This window comes from Carcharhinus amblyrhynchos, chromosome 1 (assembly GCF_965287045.1).
Source record: "Carcharhinus amblyrhynchos chromosome 1, sCarAmb.v2.hapA, whole genome shotgun sequence".
Taxonomy (NCBI): domain Eukaryota; kingdom Metazoa; phylum Chordata; class Chondrichthyes; order Carcharhiniformes; family Carcharhinidae; genus Carcharhinus; species Carcharhinus amblyrhynchos.
The window spans coordinates 154,997,983-155,022,785 of NC_137324.1; the positions used below are offsets into that span (position 1 = coordinate 154,997,983).

Below are 24,803 nucleotides of genomic sequence, written 5' to 3' on the forward strand. Positions count from 1 at the left end.
CCTGTCTATGGAGCCATTGTTTCATTATCCAGTATGTTGCATCTTTAATATCGCTTCCTTAAACAGTTATGAATTAAGATGAGTGCTGGCATTATGGGAAACGTCCCACTCTTCACACTCCTATGAGACTGATTTGTTTGTTTCTCACCTTCACCTTGGAATGTGGCTTTGAATGTTTAAGCAATTTGCTCTTATTTTAAATTCTAAAATTTCCAGTCAGTTCAAGGCTAAACCATTATATTTTCAAAAATTAAGCGGCATATCCTCGTGACATTTTGATTTCAGTCCTAACAACACTCAAGGAGCTCAGTGCCATCCAGGAGAAAGCTTGATTGGCACTCCAAGTACCTTTTTAAAACATTCAATCCATCCATGATTGCTGCACAGTGGCAGCAGTGTGCACCATCTCCAAGATGCACTGCAGAATCTCATCAAGAATCTTTCACCAGCTTTTGAAGACCTGACATTCATCATTACATCTGGGCTGATGCCCCAATATATGGAGGCAGGCATTCTGCCCTGCCAGCCTTGCCAGCCATCCATATTCATTGCCACCTCAGGCCTACGTTCAACAATACCACACTTGACTACATCCATCCCATGACTCCCCAGAATGAAAATATGCCAGAAAGGGTTCTTAAAGATCTGCCATATTGGGAAGTTTCCCAACTCAACATTCCTGCCTGTAGCACCAAATCCCACCCCAAGTGTGAATATATTTGACATCTAACATCTGTCATGTCAGGTATCAAAATCCTGTGTAGCGTATTATTTACATGATGTCCACCCACAGGCACTTGCAAGAGGATGAAAGGAGAATTCATGGATAAAGGTCAGAAGTGGGAACTCATGTAGAAATTTCTCTCCCTCTCTATATACAGGGATATCCCAACTCATCACAGATCAACTAACAGACTGACGATTGAAATGGGACTTTTCATATCTGCATGGGTCAGTACCTCACCACATGATGTAATCAGGCATGAAATCATTGCAGCAAATTCGTATTCTTCGATCATGTACCAAAATGAGCATTGTTAATGCAAAGTTGTGTGACTCATTCCCACATGATTTGCTTTGCTGAACTGCCAGCTCAGACGTTTTTATGTTTAAAAGCATACTAGAACATGCATGCCTTTGGACATGCCCAAGGCGTGTTTTATTACATGTCACTTTGTCAAATCTTCAAACCTCTACAGCGTTGGAGAAAATAGATCTGTCATTTAAAAACACGTTACTTTTAGTGATCAGAAAGCAGATTAATTTTGACGTGCAAAGTCACGGAAAATTTTTGTCACATTGCAAGAAAGACCAAATGTGAATGTAAGGCTTTTGTTTTAAGATTGTGGTCTGGACCCTCGATTCGGTGTTAGTGATAGTATAGGCAGGGGCTTGGAAATAAAAATGTCCACCTTTTGTTACTGATTGCAGCGACTGAATGCAAACATAGGTAGAAGCTGTGAACGTAGACTGCTGTTGTTTTATTTGCAGATTGCTCTGTTGGGATTCGTCACACATTTTACAGGATAGGGAATGATTTCTATTATTTGGGAGATTAAATATGATTTTTAGGCACACTTTTCTCCAGTCAGTAATGAGAACCAACTGGTTAGTGTGAATACAACATTGAGAAATTCACTTCTTTCCAAAGAAGAATAAAACACACAGGCCAGACTTTACCACCTCACCCAACATGGAATTGGTGAGGATCCGATGATGAAAATCTCTGTTTCCCTTGTGCGGGCATTTCCAGTCTCGCCTGTGTGAGGCCGTAAAATTCTGCCCATTATCTGAAATGTTGGAAATTGTACAGACATGTCTACTGTGTTTATACATTAAACCATGAATGGAACAAAGTCCTTTTTTATGTCCGAATGATTGCATCATTAAGCAGTGAACTTGTGCGGTCACAGTAGTGAAGCGAATAGGTCGCATGATGTGGCATTGACTAATACTGGAACACAGGAGGAATAGCCCGAGAGAGAAGGTACACAAAAAAAGTGCAAGGGGAGAAACAATATTGACTTTGACATAAGGGGAGAAAGCAGCAGTGAAGCAGAGCAATTGTAAAACCCTAAGTAATATAAATGTTTGAATTTATTATTATTCCTATGGATACACACACTTAACTGGCATGCAGTTTTACTGTTGGGCCTCCATGAATGTGTGATTGATCTGTCTGTAAATTATTGTGCTTCATGGATGCTGTTGGCAGGGTAACTGTGTGTGTCCTTTGGTTCTGATGTTTATAGAAGTCTTGAACTTAATATCACAGCTCTGCTTGGGCAGAGTTTTACACCCCTCCACAATGTGGGTTCTGAGGCAGGGGGATGGGTGGGTGGTAGGGGGAGAGTAAAATTGAATGGATAGGATCCCCCCAGGAACCTGCGTGCCCAAATGATACTTCACGCTTGAGTGGGCAGGGCCCTGGGCAGGTAACCCACCTGTTCACCTATTAAGTGGCCATTAGGTAGCCACTTAAGGCCCTTCTCCTGCCCAGTCACACATTTTAAGCTGGCAGGAGCAAGTGCAGGTGGGGTGGGAAACTAACATGGCCACCTTTTTCCAGGTCTCCCTCTCCGCCTGGCCTATCACTGACACTGATCGCCCTCCTCCCAACGTCCCGAGACATTCTGTACCCTCCTGTCCCAGGCCCAGTGCTGCAGTATCACTGCTGATCACAGTAAGGCTATGCTGGCCGACCACTTTCACAGCTGGAATTCCTTCCAAGGGTGGCCATAATTCCTGCTCACTGTCAACCAATGCTCAGTTGAACATGAAGTGCCAGTTGGAATGTGAGTCAGCGGCTGTGAATTTGACATCGACTCTTGGAATAGTAAGTACTGATCGCTCACTCGCCATCCTTAAAATTCTACCCTTTATCTACTTTCTTATGGATCTATCACCTTTGGCCAAATATCCTATACCAGTAAAAAAAGCAGTCACTATATCTTGAAACTCCCAATTTTTCCTTAGCTAGTCTGTCCAACCTAAGTACATGGTCAGTGACCAGCGTCATCCCTTTCAAGTGGCTTAGTAAAGGTACAAAATAGACTTTTGAAGTTTGCCTGAATTTCACACAGTCAATGACAAGTCTAATTAATTACAAGCACAGACCATATTGATCTACTTTCTCAAGTACTAAGTGATAAGGCTCATTGACACTTGTGAGCAATGAGTGCTTTCGCTGCATGCAAAAATCAGCCTGGCCTGAAGCTTAGTTAGAGCACAAGGTAGTAGGATTTGCTGATTGAATTACATCTCTGGCTGATTTAATGCCTGATCCATTCTAATGTATTGACCTAACTCACTCTCCTGCATTTTGTATCTGCCATGTGTTGGATATCAAAACCAAACCTACAAGAATGTAACTGCTGCCTCACACAGCGCCAGGGACCCAGGTTCAATTCCTGACTTGGGTCACTGTCTGTGCCGAGTCTGTATGTTCTCCCTGTGTCTGCATGGGTTTCCTTCGGGTGCTCCGGTTTCCTTCCACAGTCCAATGATGTGCTGGTTAGGTGGGCTGGCCATGCTAAATTGCCACTTGGTGTACCCGAACAGGCGCCAGAGACTCGGTGACTAGGGGATTTTCTCAATAGCTGTGTTTAATGTAAGCCTACTTGTGACACTAGTAAATCAGTAAATTTAATGTATTTGTGTAGAATATGAGGTGTTTTGAGATTTTACTTGTTTTCATGTGCTGAGGAGCAAAGCAAAAAACTCACCATGCTAACATTCAATTCAGTAATATAAGCACTCTATTGTGTAGCTTTAGCTTAATGGCGGAACACATGTCTGTGTCAAGAATCATGGGTCCAAGCCCAATGACACAGATTTGAACACAGTCCGTATTGAAACTTCAGTGAAGTATAAGCCACTGCTGTCCTCAGAGCCATCTCTTGAATGTAACATGAAACTGACATCTCCTCTGTCCAGTGAGGTTTGTATGAAAGACTCCATGGAATGAAGAAGAGTGCAGGAATTTCTCTAGTGGCCTATCCCTTCACTATGACTCAGATAACTGATTAATTGGTCATCTATCTCATTGTTGTTTGCGGAACCCTATTGTGTGCAAATGGGCTACTGTATTTCTCAATGTGGGGTGGCACAGTGGTTACCACTGCTGCCTCACAATGCCAGGCACCCAGGTTCAATTCTTGTCTTGGGTGATTGTGTGTGGAGTTTGCACATTTTCCCTATGTCTGTGTGGGTTTCCTCCAGGTGCTCCGGTTTGCTCCCACAGCACAAAGAAGTGCAGATTAGGAGGGTTGGCCTTGCTAAATTGCCCCTTAGCGTGTATAGGTTAGCAGAGATAGTAGGATAAAGTGGTAGAATTATGGGGATAGGGCCTGGGTGGGATGCTCTGCCAGAGAGTTGGTGCAGCCTAGATGGGCCGAATGGCCTCATTCTGCACTTATTCTATTCAATGATTCATTGTAGCAGTAACTAAATTTTAAAGTACTTGATTGTGAAATATGCTATGTAAAAGCAAATTATTATTGTTATTTTGTTTCTATAACATAATAGACCCTTCCTAGTCTCTGGGAAAACCTCAGCTCCACAACATTCTTTCTGCTTTCACTTTTTTCCAGATATATTTTTCTGAAATGTGACAACTGATTTCCGAATAGTAGTCATGTTCCTTAGATTAATTTTGAACTTGCTCATACCCTCATCTCCCTATTTTTATAATCAGGACATGTCTCTCCTAACCTTTGCTGTTATAAACCTGAATTCCCTTTTTTTTGTATCCTGTTTTTGTAATATGCTTGTAAAGACTGTTGTGATATGTTTCACCTTTTTAGAGAGATCCTACTTTCACAAGCAGTCACTTCAGGAAACGAAAATTAGCAAAGCATTGTTAATTTATTTTGTACTCGTAACCTATTTACATAAAATGAAAGATACCCAAGTGAACATAATTAATTACTTTGTGAAATATTAATGTCATAATTAACAAGAAATCATTGCCTTTGGCACAGCCATTTCCAGCCTCCCGAATGTCCTCCCCCTCTCTGCCCCTCGTTGTCCAAGAGATCTGATCCAACGGGGATGGTCGGGGGCATGACTGGACAGCCTAGCAGTGCCCACTGGGCATCACAATGGGCAGTGCCAAGTGGGTGGGGCCTGAGTGGGGGTGAGGCTATGACGGGCGGGGGTGCAGTGGTGGTGGGAAGGGGGATGAGAGGCAAAGGAAGGAAGGAATGTGGGGTAGGGGGTAGTGTGTAGCGGGGGAGGATTGGCAAAGCGGGGTGCAGTTGAGGGGGTGGGCTGCGGAGGGGGTTGCAATGGGGGGCTGATCGGGAGGGTTTCCTCTGGATTTCGGACTTTTTTGACACTTAATTTTAATTTCAACCCACAGCCTTCTGATTCAGGTGGAAGTGTTCACCCAAAAACCAAGACGATAGTTGCTGCTCTTCAAATTTAATCTGTTGTATGAAATGCTTTGAAACATCAAATGGGCTAAAATTAGAATGAAGAAATGTTCAAATGATGCATCTGAAATACAAGCCCAGATTGACTGGTGAACATTTCGGGTTTACTGAAGGGTCACACTGGAAACATTTGACCTTTTTTTTTCAGTTATTGATAGACCTGTCGTGCATTGTACTACACTCATTTCCTGTTCAGTGCAGTGTGTATTTTGGGAGGTACATGCAGAAACTAAAATGGAGCATGAACTGGTTGAGTTGAATGGCATAGAAACATAAAAGATAGGAGGAGGCCATTTGGCTCTTTGAGCCTGCTCTGCCATTCATTAAGATCATGGCTGATCATCCAACTCAATAGCCTAATCCTGCTTTTTCCGCGGAACCTTTGAAACAACATGGGATATACAGCATGTTTCTATGTTGTATACTCCGTGTATTTCAAACTAAGATTGTTCTTGGTTACAGGAAGATATAACCAAAGCTTTTCACTCTGAATTTGTGTGATTTTCTGTATTATTAATGTGATGAATGATCTGATTTTATTAACATTACTTTACAGAAATGCCATCATTTTTAATCTATTCATTACTTTGTAACATTTCTGGGCCGCCTTTTTCTTCTTTCTTTTTGACTTCAATGTTCTTTGATTCCCTGTTTTATTTCTGTTGTTCCTACAATACTGTTACAGCAAATGTCCTAGCGAATTTTCTTCTGGCCTGGAAGGTTGAGAGATGATTAAAGCACTGCTCAGGATCACTATATCACATTAATTATGAACTCTAATAGAGGAGAGATGTTTGAAATTATTTCTTAGAATGCTGTGAATCCTGGATCTATTATCAATTCATGGCTGTGCAGCCTTTGATCAGATAATGTTCAGGGCTCTTGCTGAAAATATATGTCAATTTAATTAGCTGGTCAGGTCTCTAGTTTGTATAAGCATGGTTACTAAATCCGTTTTTAATTATCCCATTGTTGGTGACTGTGCATTCGTCTCCCAACACCCTAAGCTCTGGAAATCCCTCCCTAAATCTCTCTCTCCAAGATGCTCTTTAAAACCTCTCTTTGCCCAAACATTTGGCCGTCTCTCCTAATATCTCATTTATGCGGCTTATGTTAAATTTTATTTGACAATCACTCCTGTGAAGTGTTTTATGATGTTATGCTATTTTAAAGGTGCTTTGTAAATGCAAGTTGTTATTGGGCTATGCTCACGAGAGTGTGGCTGACAAATTGAGGATGACAATGTCAAAACTTCACTCACTGTACTGAAAAAATGGAGCAAATAATCACAGGAGTGAATTTACTTGTGGTTTCTCACATTTGTGCCACTGGTACTTTGGGAGAACCTCTCATTCCCTTCACAAAGATTGCCTACCTTTTCTTTGTAATATTATGAGCTATCATCCCCACCTCATCTGCTAATGAAACCTTCCAACCGTGCCTTCAGGCCAGACTATTTCAAGGTTTGGCCAGGTTGCTCTGCCACCCATGCCCCCCAACACCAGAAAGGTTAATTCATTCCGTGCTGATTTCTGCATCACTCCTGTCCTCACTGATTCCCACTGGCTTTCGATATCCTGATATCTCAAATGTAAAATTCTCAACTTTTGTTTGAATTCCTTCATGATCTTATTGCTCTTTAACTCTGTAACCGCTCTCAGTTCCGTAAATCCCCAATAGTCAAGCTCTCAATTCCTCAGGTATCGGTTGGCCCATTATCAGGAAAGGCAGTATGTAAATGCACATTATTTCTTTCTGTTGTGAATCCTTCCTCCTCCTGCCTCACTATAGGTGGTTACACATTCAGTTAACTAGACCTCATGTTCTGAAATTTCTTTCCTAACCCCTTCTATCTTTTCACCACTGTACGTTCTGGTTTAGGCACCCCTTAGAGCCAACCTCTTTGCCAACAGTTTTGATCAGCCCTTTTCAATATGTGCTTTGCTTAAATCTTCGCGGTGCATTTTGGTTGTTTTTTTTCAAGTTTAAGGTGCTGATAAAAGTGAGTTATAGGGGTTTTTCCCTGAAAATAACTTTTCTTTCCTCTGCACTGACTGCATTTGCCAATTGTCAGACTACTCCATGAACACTCTGAAGTCTCCTGCATCTTGTCTCACAGTTTGCCTGACTCCTTGGTACCAGAAGTAAATATCATTACCATTCACCTGCCTGAGTCCAATCACTTACCTAAAATGAAACAGAGGAGGTCAGAATAGTTATCCCTGGAACTGCCGATCCAAAGAGAAACCTCTCTTTTTACCCTGGATTTTCCCTAAAATTTCCCAACACTGCAGACTTAGACCCTTCAAAACTGCCCAGGCATGCCATAGCTTGGTTCCAGCAGGCAGGGATGGGATGTAATTGGATTGGTTGCCTCTGGGACTAATTCGGAGGCCATGGTAAGCTTGTATTGAGGCAAAGGCCACCTCAGTTCTTTGGGATTTATATATTAATGGATTTTGAGCTGTCCAGCACTCACTGCTCACGCCTCCTCAACCAACCCATGCCATTTCCATGCACGCCCTGCATTGTCAAGTATGCACTGTAAAATCAATGAGACGTGTAATGTCAAAGGCAAATTTTGAAAATCAAAAACCTGCTTTGAATAAAACTGCTGCAGTTGCATCCCTACAAATATATCAAAAATACAAGTGTTTTTAACCTTCACATCCCTTAATCTTGTTCAAATAAATACATAGGCAGTGAAAGAAATTGTTCAGAGACAGAATAACTTATTCTAACTTCATAGATCCTCCAAGGCAAACACTCCTCTTCAGTCTGTGGAACAGGTGAGCTAATCCATTAGTGAGCCCTGGAACTCAGGCAAATATTCATCATAAGGCCATCTGGAGAAACAGATGCCTGGTCATCTGTTTCTGCTGATCCAGTTGACAGCTTCATTATGAATGCTTGGCATCTGACTCCAGTGAGAACCTCACTATACAGAGATATAGCTGATGCCATCTTACCACCAGAGTTACATTAAAGTCCTTCATTTGCTTAAAATTGGCTTGTTTAATCTGATGGTGCCCTTAATCTGGTGAGTAAACATATCCAGGATAGTAGTTGTGTGTTGCACAACTTGGCACTGTAGAGAGCAATGAAGCTGGCATCAGAGGAGAGTTGAAAGTGTTCCAGTATCCTTGGAGAAGGAGTGGGAGGAGGCAGAGGAACACACTGAAGTGCTTATGGTACCTGCAGCCAAAAACCTACATGGCCAAGAAGTGAGCTTGGATATTTTCTTATCTAAAGACTGCACTAAACAACAATGTTGGAAAGCTGGCCGTGGTGCCTTCAGCCCAACAGCAACAAAACAGTCTCGAGTATATTCCACCTCCACAGTGCCAGCACCAAGAGGGAACTCAACATCTCCTTAAATGGAAAGAGACGGAATCACATTTGACATCTGTTTATCTCGGTGTTACCCTTGACCAAACACTGTACAAAAAACATCAGAGCAAACATGCTGGCTCTTCATGGGATGCAGATGCTCAAACCTCAAGCATCTCAGCTCGTGTCTATTTGTCTGCAGAGTACAATGTGCCAGTATGGTACAACTCATCCCATGTCACTGTTGCAGATACACATTGTTGGGTTGAGCTAGGTATCACCTTGGGTACTTTCTGTTCAACTCAATTCCCCTGGCTCCAAGTCCTGAACAACATCCCACCTTCTCACATGAGGGGAAATTACAACAGAAAAGGCCCTGGAGAAAGATTACATTAACCCAAGCTTGTCTCTACACAAGCTTGCTTCCCATCACACCAGCCTGTATGGCAAAGACCACCATGAATATACATAACAACAGACGCGTATGGCAGCAGGAATGGAACCGACATAACACTTCCTCAGGACAGATCCTGCAGTCCACCCACCTAGCTTCAAACCACGATGCCAACACTGGGCACTTCTCAACCGATTCCATATTGGCAGAAGCCTTTATGCAATAAATGAGCACAAGTGGAGCCTTGTAGGGAACCTGGACAGCAGCTGTGGTTCAGCCCAATCAATGTTGGCACAGTGGTCAGCACTGCTGCCTCACAGTGCCAGGGACCCAGGTTTGATTCCTGGTTTGGGTGACTGTATGGAGTTTGCACGTTCTCCCAGTGTCTGCGTGGGTTTCCTCTGGGTGTTCCAGTTTCCTCCCACAGTCCAAAGATGTGTGGTTAGGTGCATTGGCCATGCTAAATTCTCCCTCAGTGTACCTGAACAGGTGCCGGAGTGTAGCAACTAGAGGATTTTCACAGTAGCTTCATTGCAGTATTAATGTAAGCCTACTTGTGACATTAATGAATAAATTGACTCACTGCCATTGACAAAATTCCAAGGAGGGCGCAGTGTCCTATTTAGTAACTGCGGAAGCTATTGCCTCTGGGTTTAAGGTGGCATGGTAGCACAGTGGTTAGCATTGCTGCTTCACAGCTCTGGGAATCTGGGTTCAAATCCTGGCTCGAGTCACTGTCCGTGTGGAGTTTGCACATTCTCCCTGTGGCTGCATGGATTTCCTCTGAGTGCTCCAGTTTCCGCCCACAGTCCAAAGATGTGCGGGCTAAGTTGATTGCCCATTCTAAATTGCCTCTTAGTGTTCCGGGATGCATTGATTACAGGGATTAGTGGGTAAATATGTAGGGATATGGGGATAGGGCCTGGGTGGGATTGTGGTTGGTACTGACTCAATGGGCTGAATGGCCTCTTTCGGCACTGTAGGATTCTATAATCCTGCCAAAAGCTGCCCTCTCATACATCTGTGTGTGGGGCTCCTTCAGAGGGGCTTGGGGCAAGAGCCATAACCATGGGCCACCTTGATAGAGCCCCCACTGCTATCATCCCTGCCTGCCCCTCTCTTCTCAGGCCCATCTGTGTTTCCCTGCTAACCCAAGAGCAGGAGGGAACTTGACTACATGTTGGTGTTTTTCTTTGATCAATGCTTTGCAATTTCACTGCCATAGCGTGCAGGCCATTGTTGTTGGCCCTCTTGTACTATTTGGTTTGCTTGTTTGACTCTCCATTAAGTTGACCACTCTCTTTCTTTCATTTGGTGGTGGTTCTAAGCACTAATGCTGCTAAGCAAATTGCACGCTGCCTCTGGAAATTTGGACAGATGCACACAAATTTCTCTTTGCTGTTTCTTATGTACCCATTTAGTGGATGGTCCCTGAAGCTCAGCACTAGTGCCCAGGCAAGTATGATCCTGACAAGTTTAAATTTCCATTGAAATACAGAATGGAGAAAATCTTCACAAATGGATTTATGGAACTCATAGAATCCTACAGTGCAGAAAGAGGCCCATCGAGTCTGCACCGATCACAATCCCACCCAGGCCCTACCCCCACATCCCTACATATTATACCCATTAATCCCTCTAACCTATGCATCCTTGGACACTAAGGGGCAATTTCTTAGCATAGCCAATCAACCTAACCTGCACATCTTTGCACTATGGGAGGAAACCGGAGTATCCGGAGGAAACCCACGCAGACATGAGGAGAATGTGCAAACTTCACACAGACAGTGACCCGAGCCAGGAATCAAACCCAGGACCCTGGAGTTGTGAAGCAGCAGTGCTAACCACTGTGCTACCGTGTCGCCCCAAATGTCACTGCACATCAGTGAGAGGAAATCTTGCTGCATACTGAACAACCTAGTTTCTGTCCCAGTTGCTTATAGTTGGTTCTCACAGGTCAGTGAGGAAAAGATCCACATTATTGTCCTGTATACGTTAGATATGCTGGTCTGTCCACCAGAAGCTGGAGAAGACTAAGGTTGGATCTCAGATCCCTTTGGAGTCTTGTCATAATTTATTGCTTACTGTTGAAGTGGGGATAAGCTGGTGCATATGTAGAAAATATTATCCTTGAACTGATATAGATGAAGAATTTGGAAATCTAGGTACTTTGTATGGTTCAACATCTGCACTGATATTTAATTCTTATACTGACTAAGCATCCAGACTGTGTATTTACAATAGAGTTATGCAGGTCACATTGTCACAGAAATGCTTCTGGGATTAGTAGGTTTGGATTGACTATGCTGAAATAGCAGTTTTCTCACCGTATGCCACATTTTACTATTTTCTTGAATATTTGAAACTTTTTTCCTGTATTTACACCAATGTTACCACTCAGTACTGGGCAATATGATTGACCCATTGTCCATTTATAAATAGGATGCAACAAGGGCATCTTAAAATAAAACAAAGAGAGAGTCCTGCTGTCAAAATATAGGCGTGTTTGAATGCAAGCAATACTTTGGCAAGAATAACGTTTTAAAAACCTAATGTGATATGTCAGTTTGAGAACATGCAGTTACCAGTCAAATGCTGTTGAGAATTCCTTTCACTTTGAGTCATTTATATTTCAGCCCTCTAGATGGTTCAAGCAAAGTGGGGACCATAGTGGTCAGCAATCTTAAAATGGGAGAGAATGAAAATGAAGAAACAGACCATACACCTGGTGAAGCGTTGAGGCAAAAGGTAAAAAAAACCTGCTGTGTAAATTTACATTTAGAGTTTCTATTTTTAATGTTTATTTAAATCCAGCTTAGAACTTCATTGATTGTGTCGTTTATGACTGTTGCAAGTATAAGGACAACAGTACTACTTTTTTGTGTGTTTTGTGAGAGGTCTTTATTAAACTAATCTTAAGATGTCTACCTCCCAGAGGTAGGGTACTCTTGGCAGGGTCACATGACAATGGTAAGCCAGTTAGTTAGTACAGCATTTCCAAAACAGAAACATGCCTGAAACAACTGCTTGGAGGCCAGTGTCCCTTCACCAGATTTCCTTTATTTACAAACTCTAGAATGCTTTACATACAATGGCAGAATCGGGACTACCAGTGGACCTGACACTCGCATATTTATATGCAGGTGACGCTTCCTTATTGGACAGGCAATCATGGCCTCAATCAGGGAGCTCAAACTCCAAGAGGCCAACCTAATCGGCCTAACTGAAGTCATTACAATGTCCACTTCCATTTTAAAAAATATGTGAATATCCCTTTTTACTGAAGGAACAAAGGACATATATATGCATGCATGACCCTGAGTGACTGTGGGTTGTGATGTGGATATGCCGGCGTTGGACTGGGGTAAACACAGTAAAAAGTATGACAACACCAGGTTGGACTAAAACCTGGTGTTGTCATACTTTTGACTGTGGGTTGCCCAAGTTACCCATTACAAACCTACTGTTGTCATGCATTGTCAACTGTTTGGTATGCTAGTCAGTCTCTGTACATGCATTGCACACACAGCTTTTAACCCATGCAGGTCTCTTAATGAAATGTATGTGCTTTGACATTAGCTATTCTTCAGGATGAGGTTCTTTGTCCCGAAAATGTCATTCCCATTGCCCTTGTTGCCATAATGACAGTTGTTGGGGACTTGTGGACCTCTGGGATTGATAATAGTTCTGTACTTAGTTCAGCTGGTGAGATCTTTTCTAACAACTGCCTGATTGCAATGAAGGAGCTGCTTCAGTACTTGAGTGTCTATGCCTGTGGTTGCACCTGTCTATATGGTTGTTTGTTGACCCTCCACTTTGAGTTTCCAACTGTGCAAATGTGGATCATACTTCTCTCCTGATATTTTATGTTGCCCCTGAAATTTGTTTGATTAGATCCCATACAGCTTGGTTCATTGAAGGCTTCAGTTTGTTGTATGTTTTCCAAGGCATATTGCTGGAATCTTGCCCTTCAACTCTTTTAGTTCAGCTCTGATTTCCCTGTAAAACATTTACCTTTGCCTTGCACATTGCCTTAACATGATCAGTTGCACCGTGTGGTTTAACTGAATATTGTCTCCCTCTTTCTGGGGCCTTTTTCTGCCATTTCTCTGGGGGTTTCTGATGCCCTGATGGCATATTCAAGATTACTAGCCCAAAGTTTAGATTTGCTTCATCTAAGGTGAGTGGCTGCTGCGACCTATCTGTGGTCTGGAACTTAAGACCTTCCTTCTTGTCATTGCGTTGGGCTATACCTCGGTACTTGAATTCTCATACTCAGATACAGGATACTATGCCCCTGTTTGGTCAAGATAATCAGAGTTAACAACCTTATCACCACTGGAATGCTATCATCAACACTACTTCTTCCATGGCTCTTTGTCCTGGCAAATATCATTCCTCCACATATCCACTGCAGACTTGCAACAATCTGCAAAACAATTGAAAAAGTTGCAGTGTCCCTCACCTGCCATTTCATGCTCTTCTATCAGCCCACCCAAAATATGACTCCCATCAAGAAGGCCTACCTGAATAATTCCTCCCACAAAGGACTTCAACACAAATTCCAGTTGGACAAATGAATAGAAATCATTGAACACAACAAACACGTACCTGGTCTCAAACCCAATCCAATGGCTGCCTGGTTTCAACCTTCCAAGGAAAGAGTGGTATACCCTCAACAGGTTCAGGACCAGCCACAGCCCCTTCTTGGCCAACCTTGACAGCTGGGGCATTAGTGCCAGCCCCCTATGTGTCTGTGGGATAGAGCAAACTATGCAGCACATCATAGAGTGCTCAATCCGCAGAATCAGTGGAGGACTATCTGCTCTCAACACAACAGGACTAGAAAAAATTAACTAAATAAATTGGGCTGTCAGACTAATTTGCTCCCTCTGATTATTGTGCCATCATATAGCCTCAATTTTACTTTCAAAGCCTTCATTTTCAGATCTCCATGTTGAACCACACACCTGTGAAAATCATTAACAGCCACAAACTCTGTCACCTGTAGAGTTGACTGAGCCAATCTGAATATAGTTAGACATCAGTCTGCTGACGTCTCTCCAGTGGCCATCTGTAGAGGCTTGTTTTGCTTTTTTCTGGTCAAACACTCGTACATGAAATAATTCTGCTTCTTACAGTTAAACTGCTTTCCTCATACTGAGCAATTATTCTACTCCCGTGGATGCTGTCTTTCACAGTATTTGCATCCAGCCCTTTGTGATTTCTTAACACATTTGGCGTATTAACATAATAAATCTGCTGGTGTGTTCTGCCATACATATGCTCTAGCTGTTGTTTCACAACTTCTGCATTTCAATATGTTTATTGCTTTATTTAACATCTGTCTCTCATCCTACAGTAGACTTGCTCTCATTGAGCTGTCTCTTGCATCTACGATCAATCTATCTTTAATCAGATTGTCTTTTAGCTGCCCAAGTTTACATGATTTTGCCAGCTGTGTTACTGCATGATGTGTCATCCAAAGACCTTGTTTTCGATCTGAATTCTAGTGTTGAGCACATATTATTCGTACGTAACATTCACGCAGCGTTCAAAATGTGCATTCAGGACTTTTACAATTTCTGCCTTCTCTTTTGCATGGTCTGTTCAAGTTAGGGTGATATAACAGTCTTTTCCCAGCAGCTACTCCTATCGGTTCGAGTTTATTAATTATGTTGCGATCCCATAGTTTTGCCACTGCAAGTTTAAAAACCTGCCACATTCACCACGCACCATTGTCCAATGTTACTGGAAATCGAATTATAACATTTACAGCACTCAGTTTTTTTTATTCACTTAGTAGTTTACATGCAGTCTTTGTATGTGTTTCCTTTTTTTCTGTCTGTGCGTGTTTTGTCTTTTTTTTGCAGCCGGTAATTTCACCTACGGCCTGTGTGCTTTACTTTTGTCTCTTGTAGCCTATTTTGTTTTACTTTGTTCTTTACAGCAGATTTTGAACCTTTGTGCTCCTGGGCTCTCAGGAGCTCCTTTTTTTTTGCTGGGTTCAAAACTCTACTCCCTGACACCATGTTGCAAGTATAAGGACAGCTGCAGTAATTTTAGTGTGTTTTTGAGAGAGTTTTATCAACTGATCTCAAGATGTCTGCTTCCAGAGACAAAGTCCTTGGTAGAATCACATGACTATAGCAAGCCAGTTAGTTTGTATAGCATTGAATTTCAAAAACCCAAACATCCTCCTTTTCACGTAGGAAAGAGGTTCAAACATTGACAGTTTTATTTACCCAACATGATTCACATTAACAACACTTAGGTACATTGCAAAAATTTTGCACAGTTTTCAGAATGAAAAAATACCATTTTGCTTATTTTGTTATTTAAATCTTTCATGACTTCTGAGAAAATATTGTCCACTTACAGTGGAAGACCAATGCTATACAGAAAATTTCCCCTATACGAAAATTCTTTGATATGTACACACTTCTCGTCAGGTAACACCTCTGGTAACATTTTTCTAACACACTTTTTAGAACATTTTTTCCATCACAGGAATGCCATCACACCTATCTGTCATGTTTTATCATTGTGATTAAACATAACTCTTCACTTCACTTATCTTTTGATTTTTATCTCCAAGGTCTGTCTCTAATGTTGCTTACTTATCCCTGAGGCATCTCATCTGCCTTGTCAACATAGTTGATGGTGAGATGCTGTGCAAAATTTAATGGAAGAAAATGGGGATCTTACTTACCAGATGGAAAGTCGGAGAGAGTCTTGCATTGCCTGCTTTGCTTTCTGAACAAATTGCCACATTTTCCCAATTAAAGATGTTGGGCTAACTGGTTTAAGGTTTGTTTTCTGTCTTTCTGCTTTCTGGAATAGGATCATTACAATTAGAGTTTTCCAATCTGTTGGCATCTTTCCAGTATCTAGGGAATTTTGGAAGATTGCAACCAATGCATGTAATATTTGTGTGGCCACCTCTTTTAAGAGCCCAGAATAAAGATCATCAGGTCAGCCTTTAGTTCCTCCCTCTCTTTTACCCCTTGATTTTCCATCCTTTTAGTGTCCTCCACTGTGAAGATGAATACAAAACACATATATTCAAAGTCTTTGCCATTTCCTTGTTTCCCATTATTAAGTCCCCAATCTCATGTTTGAAGGGAACTATATTATTTAACTATTATCTTCCTTTTTTTTACACTTGAGCTCTTATTATCTATTTTTATGACTTGCTAGTTTACACTCGTATCTGAATTTCTCCCTCTCTTTGTATTAGTTATCCATTGCATGTTTCTAAATTTTGCTTATCTTCTGGGATATCATTAATCTTTGTAGCTTTTTCTTTCAATTTGATACCATTCTTAACCTTCTTAGTTAATCACACATGGTTCATCCTTGTTGTAGGTCTTTCTTACTCAATGCAATATGTCCATTATGGGATGTGTTTTATGGAATATTTCCTCAAAGTTTGTTATTGCTTGTTACTATTAACCCTATTTCCCAATCCTCTTTAGCCAACTTTGTTTTCATATCTTTGTAATAACCTTTATTTATGCTTAAGGTAGTTGTTTCAGACTCAAGATTTTTACCCTCAAACTGAAAGTGAAGTTTCACCATGTTGTGATCACTCTTGCCTTGATCAGTTACTATGTGACCATTCATTAATTCTGTTCCATTATACATTCTTTAGGTGGTTTCACAATGTATTGTTCAGGGAAACTGTCCTGAATACATTAAGTAATCCCCATGTCTACCTTCATTAAAAAGGTTTGTGTAATCTATATGAATATTGAAATCAGCCACAATTAATGCAGTTCCTTTCTTACAAACATGGTGGCACAGTGGTTAGCACTGCTGTCTGACAGCACCAAGGACCTGGGTTCAGTTCCCAGCTTGGGTCACTGTTTCTGCGGAGTTTGCATTTACTATGTGGCTTTCTTCCTGGTGCTCTGGTCCCCTCCAATAGTCTGAAAGATGTGCTAGTTAGGTGGGTTGGCTATGCCAAATTCTCCCTTGGTACATCCGAACAGGTGCCGAAGTGTGGTAACTGGGGATTTTCACAGTAACTTCATTGCTGTGTTAATGTAAGCCTGCTTGTGACACTAGTAAGTAAACTTTAAAACATTATTTCTAGATTTATACTCTGTTCTGCAGCATCGCTACTGTTTGGGACTTATAAACTACTGCCAGCTGTGACTTTTTTTCCTTTCTTCTTGTCTCCACCCAAATGATTCTACATCTTAACCTTCCAAACCAAGATTATTTCTCAATACTGTATTGACCTCATCCTTTACTAACAGAGTTATCCCATCTCCTTTTCCTTTCTTTCTATCCTTTCAAAATGCCGAACGTTCAGTTCCCAGCCTGCGTCACCTTGCAACCATGTCTTGTCTTGTATTGGCTATCATATCAGGACCATTTATTTTTAGGTGTGCCAACACTTTCTTTTCCCAGTACTGCTGCCAGTCAACTATGAGTGGAAACCTGTTTCTCCCACAAATCTTTGAGCTGTACATTCAACTCTTTGATCTTTCATGCTTTGACAATTTGCTCATGGCTCAGGTACTAATCTTGGCAATTCTGCTTTGTAATTTTGTCCAATTATAATGATTAAATAATTTGATAATTTTTCTCCTGTATACCCTATTTCCTCTGAAGGAGTCATGAACAAGTGAGCGTAACACTGAAAGTTAAATGAGGCAATTCAAGTGATGTCAGGGAGCATTTTGCATAAATGGTAGTGAAAGTATGGAGCCCTTTCTCCAAAAGGTTGTTGAGGCCAAGCCAATTGAATGTGTCAAAACCAAGGGTTTTGTTTAGCAAGGATAGTTAGTTACAAGACAAAGGCACATGAAGTGGAGGGTATTAAGAAGGAAGGTTACAATGGAAGGTTACGTAGATGGAGTTAAGATACAGATTAGTGGAACAAGGTCAAGGAATTGAATTGTCTATTCCTGTTCCTGTGTTTCTCTGATTTTACTTGCCAAGCTAATCTCCATATTCAGTGCTGGCCATTTAGTATGCTGTTCATTCCACAGTGGTATGAAGTTGTGCGCTGGTAGTGAGATTGACTGTCCCTCTACAGTAAACAAACTTTTGCCTTCACATACTTGAGGAAGGGCAAGACTCACTGCTGAATGTATCCTGCAACTTCTTTTCTTTTAAGAATCAATGGTGTCTATTTTGAGTCGTGGGCAAAGCCACGATAAACTATGGACATTTTCTCCAAGCAATTTTTAAAAAAAACCTCACATTTTCTTTGCCATTGAGAAGTTTTGTGGAAAAGGCTATCTGTGCTGAGATAACCAGGCAATAACTTAATTCTTATTCGATTAAGAGAAATGACAGATGTCAGTCTTCTCCTGTTACTAACTGAAACATATTGACCATGAAAGTTCCACTTGTGCTTTCTGTTCTGTGCTGATATTGTTGATCTCAGCCAGGCTGCAGTGGCATCCCTATTGTTGACTTTGGTTTAGGGAGGGTAAAAGTAAGTAGAATTTATACTCGCAACTGCTGTTCAGAGCCCAGTTTGTGACTTGGCTGTAACGTCCCTCCACTGAGTATCCTGGCAATCTGTTGTCATGGCTTATTACCCAGTTGATGAGGTAGAAGGAATGAAATGTCAATTTATGTTACACTAAGATGCAGCCTATTTGGCAAGTTCTGATCAATTTTGTGTGTACATCTATGGGGAGATTAATCCCTTTGGTGCAGTTAGAAAGTGATCTGGTAATTCACAGATGTGGGTATGCCGGTGTTGGACTGGCGTAAACACAGTAAAAAGTCTGACAACACCAGGTTTTAGTCCAACCGATTTATTTGATAATAAACTCACAAGCTTTTGGGGTTAGCCCCTTCGTCAGGTGAATGGAGAGTTCTGGCCTCAGACAGAGCATATAAAGCACAGACAGTTTAGAGATTACTGATTAGAATGCGAATCCTTACACCTGACCTGCTGTTCAAGTCTTAAAGTGGCTGACATTGTGAGTGGAAGGAGCACTGATCACAGGTTACAGAGATGTGTATTGTCTCCAGACAGTACAATTCACAGATGACCATGGAAACCAATGACGATTATTGGAAATGCCCAACTGGTTCACTAATCTCCTTTAGGGAAGGAAATCTGCTGTCCTTACCTAGTATGGTCAACATGTGTTTCCAGAGCCACAGCAATGTGTTGACTCTCAACTGCCCTCCCAGGGCAACTAGGGATGGGCAATGTTGGCCAGCCAGTGAGAGCTGTGTTCCACAAATTATTTCTAAAATTAACGAAATAATGGTAATAGATTCGGCTATCACATTCTCAGAAATTTAATATGACAGTACTTTGTCAGTAGTTCTGACAATTGTGCAGATTATAATGTTTCTGCAAAATAACCAAGACAACAATGATGCTTTGATAAAAGCCAAGGATCATTTATACGTGCCAGTATCTTAAATAATGCTGTTTTTAGTGGACGTGCCAACATGCCTGCAGATTACATTTTAAAATTACATATTTTCAGACAAACCACTACAAGTTGACACACACCTTCACTTGGGGAAGAGACATGTCCAATTCAAAAGACATTTGAAAGCAGAAGCCATAAATATCGGATGTTTGCTAGATACATCAAGTTGAAATATTAAATTTTATAACGCTTTCTTGAACAAGAAAGTGATTTTTTTAGCAAGTTAAGGTAGACTGGGAAAAATGGAAAAAAAAATTAAGCGCCAGTACCACATCAATTTTCATGACAGTGGTTTACAAATCATTTCTTAATTTAATTGAATATTGACATGATTAGCATTTAATAGTTTATTGTTGCGTAGGATTTAATTTTTTTCACTTATCAGATAAATTAAGAAGTGTGAACCCCTTGCAAAGTGCATGGTGGACAAAAACTGGAGTCTAGTCGTGTTTGAAAATATTGCTTAAAAATATAAGTCTGCAGGTTACAACATGTGATATCAGCGCTTGAAAGTTTAGTTATCAACATGACATTCCTCGTCTACTTTAACACTGGCATTATATGTTAGTAATTGTACCGAAATAGCAACCAGGACAATGTTTTGAAGCATTCATTCTGTGAATGTCACCAGTAATAATTTCTAATTTTTTTTTGTACCATTTTGGTGAGTTTCATGTAATCTCTTCTTTACCAGTCAGCTTCTTTTTGTGGGAGCCTGTTGCACAGAACCATTAATGACCCTGGAGAATTCTCGCTACTTGAATCAGGTATGTTTGTTCTTTATTTTGATGAAGTATAATTAATTTGAGACACAACGTTCTTGCATGAGTCACGTATTGAAACCTACTGTCATAAAACAAACACTCACAGGAATTGTGCAAATATCCTTTTCCCAGAAAGCCTTTATCCTTCCAGATAGAAACAATTTGGAATGATCCTTTATTTCTTTTCCTCTGCGATTTGCAAGACCAAAAATGCCACATGACATTTACATTTATGACAAAAGGGTTCATGTGTTACAATTATTTATTATCATTACAGCCTAATCCAGCACATGGGATTAAAAGGTCTCCTCCCTCTGATTTTAGGTATGTGGTTAGTGAAGCTGATACAACTGTTTAGTGTTGTTACTCCAGTTGAATTGATTTTATTATTGTCATGTGTATTGGGATACAGTGAAAAATATTGTTTCTTGCAAGTATACAGACAAAATATATTCTCCATAGATTACATAGGGGAGACGGAAAGAATAGGGTGCAGAATATAGGTTGGAATTTTATAGCCTTTCTTGCCCCAAAACCATAAAATCTTGCCCAAGGTTAATGGACCTTTTCCATTGTCTGCACTTGTCCACTCTGCTTCCTGTGGCAGGTGGGACAGTCAAATTCTGGCTGTAGTGTTGCAATAACTGACAAGATGGCGAGGAAGATCAGCTTAATATGTGATAGGACCATTCAAAGTCTGATGGCAGCAGGGAAGAAGCTGTTCTTGAGTTGGTTGGTATGTGTTTTCAAACTGTTGTATCTTTTTCCCAAAAGAAGGTGGTGGAAGAGAGTATGTCCGGGGTGCGTGGGGTCCTTGATTATGCTGGCTGCTTTTCTGAGGTAGTGGGAAGTGTAGATTGAGTCAATGGATGGGAGGCTAGTTTGCATGATGGACTGGGCTGTTCACAATTCTTTGTAGTTTCTTGCGGTCTTGGTCAGAGCAGAAGCCAAACCAAGCTGTGATTCATCCTGAAAGAATGCTTTTGATGGTGCATCTGAAATAATTGGTGACAGTCTTAGTGGACATGTTGAATTTCTTTAGCCTTCTGAGAAAGTAGGGGAGTTAATGAGCTTTCTTAAGTATAGTGCTAACATGGAGGGGAACAAGACAGTTGTTGGAGATCTGAACACCGAGAAAACATGAAGATTAGTTTAGAGACATAAGCATATGCATAGAGTTGAGGAACGCCAGTCCCAATCTGCCCCAGCCATTTTCTTGGATGTAATCAACCTTGTGTTGGGAAACATCTGATTACAATATGCTAATAGTGATCCATTTAATGAGCTCAGGACTCGATTGTCTGGACTCGCTAAAGTTTCTGCCCCCATCGGTAGAGGTCCACACCAGCAGGATCACGTATAGTCCCTATCAACAGGGACCATATGTGATGGCCTCGCTGGTGGAACCAGAGGCTGTTGAGGCCTCCTACCTGGGAGTTTGGGGATGGGGAGATGTGCCCCTTTGGCAGTGCCAGGCTGGCACATAGTGCCCAGCAGGTGCTGGGGGTGAGGCCAAACTGGGTGGAGCCAGACCAATGTGAGAGAGAGGAAGGAGGGGAGAGAATGGGAGAAACTTTGCATGGGGATTGAAGGCTGCTGGTGGGGTTGGGGATTGGGGGTGGGGGATGTGGTTGGGGCAAGAGATCGGCAGGCGGGAAGGGGTGGGTGGGACGATTGGAGCCGGCCATTGAGAATCACGGGTGCGGTTTGGGGCCAGCGATTGGGAACAGGAAGGGGAGTGGAGGCAGCGTCCTGCAATCAGAGATCAGGGCCAGTCACTGGAAAGCCGGAAATGGGTCTCGCAATCAGAGTTCAGGGCCGGCAAACAGGAGGCCGGGTCTGTCTATCAGGAAGTCAACCATTGGATGGGAGGGGGCGGCATTCCGTAGGCCAATGATGGGATGGGGGATGGTGTTCAAGAAATGGACTCCGTGGGAAATGGGATATGCTCCTTCCCCCTCATTACAGGAGCAGAGCAAAGGAAATGTAAACTTTCTTTTGCAGGATTTCAAAACTTATGATGTATACTGCTTCTGCAAAATTTGGGTAATGTGAATAGGGTATAGCTCTGACAGATGTCATGAATTCTAAATTATAATGAAGGAAGGAGTCAGTCTGAGCCTGATTCTGCTCTATTATTGAGTGTTGATTGTTAGTCATGATAAGTTGGGAAATATTCCGGATTCTGATTTCATATTCTTTTGCTTTAATCATAATTTATTTCGACAAAGGATTTTTGGGGTGAGTTTTCTGACTTCCTGAAGCTTGGCAATCTGTTTGTTGATATTTGCACTTACAGCAGTGGGTTCAGATTTCTTGTGCTACAAAAAGCCTTCCCAAAACCAACAACTCTCTCACTTCAGTGTTTGTTTTAGTCACAATATTCTACAAGTCAGCACAGGCAACACTGACAGATCCCCATAAGATACAGGAGCAGAATTAGGCCACTCGGCCCAAGGTCTGCTCCGTCATTCAATCGTGACTGATATTTTTCTCATCCCCATTCTCCTGCCTTTTTCCTCAGAACCCCTGATCCCCTAATTAGTCAAGAACCTGTCTCTGTCTTAAGGCACTCAATGACCTGCCCCCCGCCCCCCCCACCCCCCACCCCGCCAGCCTTCTGTGGCAAAGAGTTCCACAGATTCACCACCCTGGCTGACGAAATTCCTCCTCATCTCTGTTTTAAAGGATTGTCCCTTCAGCCTGAGGTTATGCTCTCTGATTCTAGTTTTTCCTACTAGTGGAAACATCCTCTCCGCATGCACTCTATCCAGGCCTCGCAGTATCCTGCAAGTTTCAATAAGATCACCCTCCTCATCCTTCTAAGCTCCAATGAGTACGGAACCAGAGATTTCAACTGTTCCTCTTTATTCCATTCCAGGGATTATCCTTATGAATCTCCTGGACCCATACCAAGGCCAGCACATCCTTCCTTATATATGGGGCCCAAAACTGCTCACAGTACTCCAAATGGGGTCTGACCAGAGCCTTATGCAGCCTCAGAAGTACATCCCTGCTCTTGTATTCGAGCCCTCTGAACATAAATGCTAACATTGCATTTGCCCCATCTCCTAAATAAACTGATTTTGGATTCCCCTGTTGTGAAGAAAGTTCACTGACCTAAAATATAAACTCTGATTCCCTCTGCAGATTCTGCCTGACTTGCTGACTATATCCAACAATTTGTACTTCTATTCTGGACTACCTCAATTTAATGGGGCAGATGTGGGGGTGGGGGGAGCGGGAGTGGGGAGGTGGATAGTGGTGCTGGTGCTGAATTATTCCATAAGGTTGAATAAGATTGCTCCACAATGAACAACCTACAGGAATAGCTCACTTAAACTTGTATCTGGGAATGTCAGAGTTAAGGTTTGCGCTGTTGGAGTATCCCTCCTAAGAAAGAGGGTGGCAGGATTTTTACGATGGTAGCAGGATTTTTACGATGGTAGTGTTTCCTGCCTCACCATTGGAGAAGTCGGGAAACGCATTCCTACCAACCCCGGCTGCCTCTCAGCCAATCTCTGCTTCAGGGGAGGTTGATTGACTGGATGCTAGACTTCCACCCCTCACTCAGGCAGCTGTCATCTCTCAGAGCTGCCATGGGACTACAAGCAGCAAGTAATCCCCAGATATCCACTCTCGAAAGGGGGCCAGTGATGGAGGCTTATGACCTAAACTGGGTAACCTTCTCACCCCTGCCCCCTGCCCCCCCCCCCCCCCCCCCCCCCCCCCCTCCATCAAGCCTCAATATTGAGCCTGGGGAAGGAAGCTGCCTTTGCACAGCCACCAGGGGATTTTACAGACCCTTAACCTGCAAACCCACTGCTGTGGGCCAATAAAATTCTGCCCGGAATTAAGGTTCATTGTTAAATTGTTCACAGAGCACCATGAATTTTCCCAGACACACATTGTGGAAAGATTTAAGCTGGAACTCGTTTCAAAGGAAGAAAAATGTATCATTGCTGTGCACTGATATTATTCATCTTGAGTATGAAATATTTATCAAGATTTCAAGACTGTTGGAGAAGTTTTAAATTCTACATTTAATCAATGATTTATTCATATTGCCAAGGGCTGTTGGTTTCCTTACTGAAGTTGTTAAACATCTCAGCCATGAAGGTGGTAGTCACCTCAACTTGGAGAGAAGAATTCAGCCCTAATTACCCATTCTATTAATCTATCCATGTATGTAATGGTGTATCATTCTTAATACTTTCAGTATTATTGACAGGACTTTAAAAAAAAACTCAACCCGACTTTCTTGGCACACCATCATGTTGTAATAAAATTAGAGGTGTGAAGCTGGTTAACAATTCTCTTACACTTCTCATCAGCTATTTGTGCTCTTGAGGTTTGTGAATTAACTCTTGATTGACCTACAGAAGAAAATATTAATCTATCTCCTTCCTGTGTTGCTATTTCAGTGACAAAGTGTTTAGTTTGACTTGAGTCTTTTTGGTAA

General features: G+C 41.9%; 1 protein-coding gene across 3 annotated transcripts in view; it reads left to right on the top strand.

Moving 5' to 3' along the window:
* inpp4b (inositol polyphosphate-4-phosphatase type II B) overlaps window positions 1-24,803 on the top strand; it is a 708,475-nt gene that overhangs the window by 490,195 nt on the left and 193,477 nt on the right. For all 3 annotated transcript variants that reach the window (XM_080194015.1, XM_080194035.1, XM_080194025.1), the window contains 2 exons: window positions 11,796-11,907; window positions 20,272-20,344. In XM_080194015.1, the coding sequence (XP_080050141.1) occupies window positions 11,796-11,907; window positions 20,272-20,344 (185 nt within the window). The remainder of the gene's footprint in view (window positions 1-11,795; window positions 11,908-20,271; window positions 20,345-24,803) is intronic.